The sequence below is a fragment of the Arachis hypogaea genome, chromosome 20 (assembly GCF_003086295.3).
Source record: "Arachis hypogaea cultivar Tifrunner chromosome 20, arahy.Tifrunner.gnm2.J5K5, whole genome shotgun sequence".
NCBI lineage: Eukaryota > Viridiplantae > Streptophyta > Magnoliopsida > Fabales > Fabaceae > Arachis > Arachis hypogaea.
The window spans coordinates 12,716,216-12,723,623 of NC_092055.1; the positions used below are offsets into that span (position 1 = coordinate 12,716,216).

Consider the following 7,408-nt stretch of genomic DNA (forward strand, 5'->3'; position numbering starts at 1 on the left):
CTTTTAAAAAATCACAAAACAATATATACTTAACGAAAAATCACCAAATTTTAAGAATAATAATATCTTATTTTTCTAATCATACTTGCAAAAAATTACATCAAAATTCAATCTCTAATATATTTTTTGAGAAATACATATTTAATATTTAATGTTAGTTTTTTTTTGCAAGATTATCTAACATTAAATATGTATTTCTCAAAAAATACATTAGAGATTTTTGATACAATTTTTTGTAAGCATGATTGAAAAAATGAGATATCATTATCCTTACAATTTGGTGATTTTTCGTTAAGTATATATATTTTTTTTGTAATTTTTTTGTTAACAACTAATAATACTTTTAAAAAATCATAAAAAAAATATATACTTAGAAAAAAATCACCAAATTTTAAAAATAATAATATTTTATTTTTTTAATTATGATTGTAAAAAATTACATCAAAATTCAATTTTAAGACATTTTTTGAAAATATATATTTATTATTGGACATTTTTGTCGCGTTTTTAAATTATTTAAAGATATTTTTGTCAATAATAAAATTCAGATGTATTTTTGTCAGCATTTAAATAACTCGGAGGCATTTTTGATAGTTAATCTTTTTTTTTAATTTTGCATCTAAATTTCAATCCGGATCTAGGATTTAAATGATTTGGATTAAAAAACCAAAATGGATATAATTTGGTTTGGACTTTTTTTTCATTTAATATTGGTTTTTTTGGGTTTAAAATCTAAAATCTGAATTTTTTTGCATAACCCTACTAATAGTCTAGTCTAATTCTATCTTAACCACCTAAATTCACTGAAAAAAGTTAAATCTAAGTTCATTCCAATAACTAACTAAAAATTATCCTAAGCAACCTACAATTAACTATCAGGGGATTAAATAACAAAGAAATAAAAGATGATTGTATAATTAACCTGGAACGATGAAATAAGAACAGAGGAAGAAGAGAAGATGAAGAAGGGTGCTGTGATATCGTTGGAGTTAGAGACAGCAGAAGTGGTCGACGGAATGTCGTCAGGACTGATGATGGAGGCAGAGAAAAAAAAAAATAACGGATGCTACGGGTTCTGTATTCTGAGAGTGAGGGCGATAAGGCTGAAACTGAGGTAAGTGATGTAAGAGGCGAGCTAATGGGAGATGAGAAGAGGTAGGGTGTGGGAGGCACTCCTGCGCGATGAGAGGGAGAAGAGAGATGAGTGTTAGGGTTCAAAAATGCGACGACTCATGCACACACATAGAAGACTCTCACGCAGTGTTTTCACACTGAGTCACTGACCAAGCTTTCGCGCGCACAAAAGGGCCACACATGGCATGATTTTGCCTGCAACCAGTCTCGCCCACGCACAAAAAGTAAGGTGTTTACTGTGCGATTTTGTTCGATTATAAGACAAAAAAGTATGACTTAGATTACATGAAATTTTTTGAAAATTCGATATAATTCGATCCAATTATAGAATTTGTGACTTTTTATATAAGAAAAAATAACGTTGATATAATGTTTTAAATAGTGTTGTATTGGTTTGATTTTTTTATTTTATTTAATTTTATTTAAATAATTTAAAATTTAAAAATTATAAAATTTTTAATTTAAAATTAAGATAAATATAATTTAAATTAACGATCTAATTTAATCTAATAAAAAAAATATACTCGTATTATTGTACTCGTATGTTTAATTATGAGTATTACCTAATTAATTTTTGAAATTTTTAGAATACAAGTACAAATATTGAATAATTATTTAATAATTAAAAAAAATATATTTAATAAAAAAAAAGCAAATCTATCTGTACCGTGTACATAATAAAATTGAAATGATAATTTTAAGTTATTTTATTAAAATTAATTTAAATTGTAATAATTTAATTAATAAAAAAATAACATAATATGTATTGTTCGTTTTTTTAATAGGTTGTTTAAGTGTATTAAATCAAAAATAGTTATTAATCGTTTTTGTTAATTTACTTTGTTCAATAAGTAATTTCAAATCTATCAACAAATATTTGTATGTTATTTTAGTAAGAATATATTAAAATTAATTCAAAATTAATAATAATAAATTATTAAAAATTTATAAAGAATAATTTTTTTAATAAACAATAAATAATTTAAAATTACTAAAAAATAATTTAACACTTTATTTTGATATTTATAAAATATATACTTCAAACAACAATATCTCAATATTAATATATAAATTTTATTAATTAATGTAATTTTAGAATAGCAGTTAATCAAGAGAATAAATTTATATAAATTTTTATGATAATTTTAATATTCTCGCATTATAAACATAGAATAAGAATGTATTTATCAATTTGTATCTAAAATTTGTCAATTTGTATCTAAAAATGTATTTAATAAATTTGATTAAGAGATTAAAAAAATTACCTTTTCTTTTACCGTTAGTTTTACTTTTCTTTTTAATTTTTTTTAAGAGTCATTAAATTTTTTTTTTCCTTTTAGAAGTTCGCCAATGAAACCCATGTCACCGCAATCTCCCTCTTTTCTTTTCAAGTTTCAACCTTCCGTAGTTTTCTTTCCTCCCTTACTGATTCTGTGAGGCCATTGACACCATTCAAATTCGTCTGCTCCAACTGTTTCTTCTTTGCTTTCTTGTGGTAATCTTTTTTCTTTGTTTCCCGAGAAAATATAATTTGCTGCTCCAAGAAATTTTCACTGCATATAGCTTCATGGATGATGCATTTGAACCACCCAATCTTTTATTTTCTTGTTGGCAAAAATGAAGAAAGTAAAAGGAAAAAAGTACTGGTCCGCACAATAGGCAGATTTATTTTTCTACTTCAGAGTTCAGCCATCAATAATCTCCTTCGGATAAGAATTTGTTAAAATGAAGTCTAATTGGTCCAAAATTATGCTAATTTTAGATAGGAAAATCAAAATCAAAAGCAAACCTTTCATTGGTTTACTATTATTGTGGTTAGGGTTTGAGACTGCATGTTATATGCCTTTGAAGCTTCATAACTCCCTTTCATGTATTGAAAATTTGATATTAATGCAGGTGTTTTCTTGTAATTTTCTTTCTGCCATACCCTTTTTTTCTTGGTGAGGGATGGTGCAAATTGTGACAATGAGCACTTTGGCAAATTGTGGAAAGAGCATGAAATATGGTTTTTTCTCCCCATCTTTGATGAAACCTTTTAAGCCATTTAGGAGATCCCAAATGGCCTCTGTCAATGGAAGATACTGTGTTTGGAATCATTGTGTTCAGAGTTTGTTCTTAGTTGGGTACCCTTGTTATGTGTTGAGGTATCGTGATTTTAAGGCCGAAGCTGGGTGGTTATTTGGAAGGGGTGAGCAAGGGTTGGATGCAAGTTCTGAGCACAGTGAGAGTGCTAATGAGGATATATTGTTGTTCTTCTTTCAGCTAGACTTAGCCACAAGAGTTCAGGTCTGGTTTCTTTTATACTTCTATAGGCAAGTCAATCATTTATTGCATTGCTTAGATTTTCAGGAGCTTATCTTAATGATTCATTTGTTTGAGAAATTTTGAATGTCAGTATGCTTTAAACATGGAGGAATATGACATTGCGAAGCAGTTGAGGAACAAACTTACTGAGGTTAGTAGCAATTGGATTTCATTTTGTGCACTAAAATGTGGTCTGAGTGTGTAAATTATGTTTCAATTCATGTCAATGTGTTTAAGCATTGAGTTATATTTCAAGCATGATTGTAGTTTCAAAGCATGGTTTGAGCAGCTGAAAATAAAAAAGAAAAAAAATAATTTTTTTGTTGGACAATGCCATAGCTTACAAAAGATACCAAGTTTTGTGAATTTTGTTTACATGCTTGATTAAAGTAGAATTGACATTTTTCTGTTTCTGTTCGTGGCTTTCTTTTATTGCATTTTTTCTCTACCTTGAGTTTATGCGTATGACTATAGCCTCACTGTAAGTATATAACATGAAGCTATAGCACGTGTCAGTGTGTCTCTCTTAATCTATATTTCTGAATTTTATGACTTGTAGCATTGAATTATTTGCAGTTTGCTTGATAAAAAAGTATTTTTGGAAGGTTGAAGCAGAGGTCATCAATCAACAACTGTCAAAAAGGGGACTCTCATCGAAAAGTGAAGCTCAAGATAAAGCTTTGAGTATTATAACTCTTCGGTAAGGTTTCTTTGTCCATTGTATCCAACTGACTTGTTTTCATCAATTTATATATTTATATATTTTCGTTGTTCATCTTCCACGTAAAGTGTTGGTCAAATTAATCACTGACAGCAAATGGTTCTGTCTGCCCTTGCAGTTCTAATCTCCAGAAAGCTATTGAGAATGAAGATTATGCCTTGGCTGCTGAATTACGCAATGAGATTTCGAAACTTGAGGCAGAGTCTCTAGCTGTGTCAGCTAAAGCTTTAGCACATAAAAATGTGCAATTTGCATTTCGGTTGGGGCAAAAAGTGAGACATAAAGTTTTTGGTAAGTGAAATGCATTCCATTGAATACAACAACTAAACCTTATTTCACCAAGTGGGGTCTAATACATGAATCAAAAGTCACCAATGTTCCTTATGAAAATGGATTGCATTGAATAAGACAAATTATTATTAATTGCATTTCCATTTTACAGTGGAATCTAATGACAATGCTGCGACTAGGTTGTACTCTGAAGCATGGTAGTATCTTACAATTCACGATATATATCTCATGATTAGGTACAATTTAACCTATTAGTGATATTTATCTTAAATACATATGTATCTTGTGGTACAAGTATGACTTGGTGTATTTGTATTACCTATGCAATTCAACGATACAGTTTAGTCTTTTAGTTTCGAACTTTTCTTTACAAATAATCAACTGTCATAGCTTGATTTTTTTTTTCATTTATAATTGTGGTATCACATCAGAGTTGGCTACTATTGTTTTATTTTCATTGTTCTGAAATATCGGTTTCACAATTACTCATTTGCTTTATACACACCTTAATAAACTTCACAGGTTACTAATGACTTATGATGACCTTTTTAGTGTTTAGTGTGTTTGTGCTCAAGTTCTTTTAGTGTTTAGTGTTTTAGGGTTATATATTGCATTGTTTGTCTTTAAAATGCCAAAAGTATGGTCGGGTTCTGTTACTTTTACAGGTAACATATTTTCATGTTAATATTAGTTAATGATCATATATCTTACTATACAAGATATGAGCATAGTTATGATTATGAAACTATAATTTTCAATCCCAAATGCCTTGGAGGATATCAAATCTGTGTTATTCACTCAAAAGAATTTGATTAGCATCACCTTGTAATTTGGTGTCTCTGATATGAATGCATGCATATTGGGTGAAATATCCCATAAAAATGGAAGATTTGATTTCCTTATGACCTTACCTCACCACATTTTTTGATTACTCAACCTTCATGGCAGGCTATAGAGCTGTGATAGTTGGAATGGATCCAGTATGTTGTGAATCAACTTCATGGATGGAAACTGCCCAGGTTAAGAAGTTATCTCGTGGTTCGGCTCAACCATTTTATCAGGTTCGTCTACCTCAGCATGAAATTTTCATTTATATTGTTTTCTTGTTTTCCATGAGGATCATTTTAATTTTAGCTTATACTTTGACTTTCTAAACAGTTGATTCGTCTTGTACTTCTCAATTCTGATCAATCCATATTTGTTCAGTCAGCGTAAAAATATCAATCGATACCCATCTACATAGTGCATCTTGTTTTGCAAAATCAGCATATTATGAATAATGTTGCTTCAATTATTCCAAGAATATATTTCATCACCAATTGTTGTGTGTACATTATTGTATGATTGTCTTTGGTGATATCATCTAGGGGGGAGGGGGGACCATTTGCTTGTTTAAATTGTTTCTCTTCATTCCAAATCCACATTTCAGATAAATCATACTTTTCAAGAGTACCTCTTTTCAAACCGTTGACACAGGAAATGTGTTTATTGTTGATCAATTTGTCTTTATTTTGTCCATTGTTAAGAATTGTGCTGGTCTCTAAATGGTTTCCCTTTTGTCTAACATTCAGGTACTTGTCGACGTGCGTGCTGATCCTAACATATTGGTAGCATATGGTAAAGATGCTTTATTAATATTCTTTGCATATCACTCACCATTGAACCAAATGCTATAACTATAACTGTTGTATTAGTTTCCATGATACTCTCTTTCTGAATACAAAGTACCTGCAGATTGATATGTTTAACTTAATTGCAGTCGCAGAGGATAATCTTGTAATCCCTGATCAACCAGACATGGTGAGTAGATCTAGATCAATTCTTGAAACTTCAAAGACATGTATGATGATGTTATTTACAATCCGTTGGTGCAAACTTTTCTTGTTTTTGTTTTTGGTTTTGGGGAGGGGGATTTCAAGACAAGAAATCACAAAAATAAAGATGATACCTTTAAATTTAAATAGGGCTTATGATAGAACATTATAACATCTTCTGAGGACGAGATTTAAATGGTGCTTTTAATGATGTGCAGGAAAAGTTTGATCATCCGTACATCTCTTTCCTCTTTTATGGAATGGATGCTGCTGGAGATTTCATCCCGATCAAGCAACTGAGAGAGAAGTACAATAGACCGCGGCACGAAGTCCCAAATGATGAAGATTGAAGGAAGGCTTGATTGCTAATGAGATTACATTCATTTTTTATGCCTTTATAGTAGTCACTGCGGAGAGTACTAATATTACTGTCCATGTATATATGCTTGTAAACAAAGATTGTGTAAAAATGCTATTTGTTCCTATTTTCGTCGGATCAAAACTAAGTTCATATAGGATATAGCATTAGTCATCCTAAAATGGTGATTGTGTAAATATAATTGTGTACCTAAAACTATGGAAAGAATAAACTGCACTAACGACGGAAATACTATATTTTGAAATATATTATTGTCCTTTTTTGGGTTTTTGGGTTACAATAATTTCATTTAAGTGGGAAGTTATGTAGAATTAAAATGTGAGCCTTTTTCATCATAATTAGACTTGGTCTTCCCCAAATCAATCTCGGGAACAAGTCTGACCTGAAGGCTTTATTACTAATTTGCTTATACTTATTAATATAATTGATTTGGATGTAAATTTGTCATAAAAATTTTTTAAGGAAAATATTTCTATTATTGGCAAATAAGCAACACAAAAAGTAAAATGCAAAAATATTGAAGAATAAGTGTTGGAATTTTCACCAATGTCAAAAAAATAAATGTGCTTTTTTACAAAAGAATGAATGTGTTTCTTTTTAAAGTTGTCAGATGGTCTATTATGAGAAGAATTAGAGAAGAGCAAGTGAAAAAGATGGTCATCTTGATGAGAGAAGTGAGAAAAGATCTTTTATAGTGTTATGTTCTTAACTTAGTAACCAAACCAATTTGGAGGAACAACATATTGCTCTATATTGATAAAGGCA

The 7,408-nt window shown here is 29.8% G+C and overlaps 1 protein-coding gene across 1 annotated transcript; it reads left to right on the forward strand.

Annotated features, from left to right (window-relative positions):
* The first annotated feature begins 2,456 nt into the window (after window positions 1-2,456).
* LOC112784623 (clp protease adapter protein ClpF, chloroplastic) lies at window positions 2,457-6,889 on the forward strand. The gene is made up of 9 exons (XM_025827891.3): window positions 2,457-2,629; window positions 3,031-3,420; window positions 3,530-3,589; window positions 4,044-4,138; window positions 4,278-4,450; window positions 5,399-5,511; window positions 6,022-6,067; window positions 6,210-6,250; window positions 6,483-6,889. Exons 2-9 carry the CDS (start codon window positions 3,082-3,084, stop codon window positions 6,612-6,614), a joined length of 999 nt encoding a protein of 332 aa, XP_025683676.1. The 5' UTR covers window positions 2,457-2,629; window positions 3,031-3,081; the 3' UTR covers window positions 6,615-6,889.
* The last annotated feature ends 519 nt before the right edge of the window (window positions 6,890-7,408 follow it).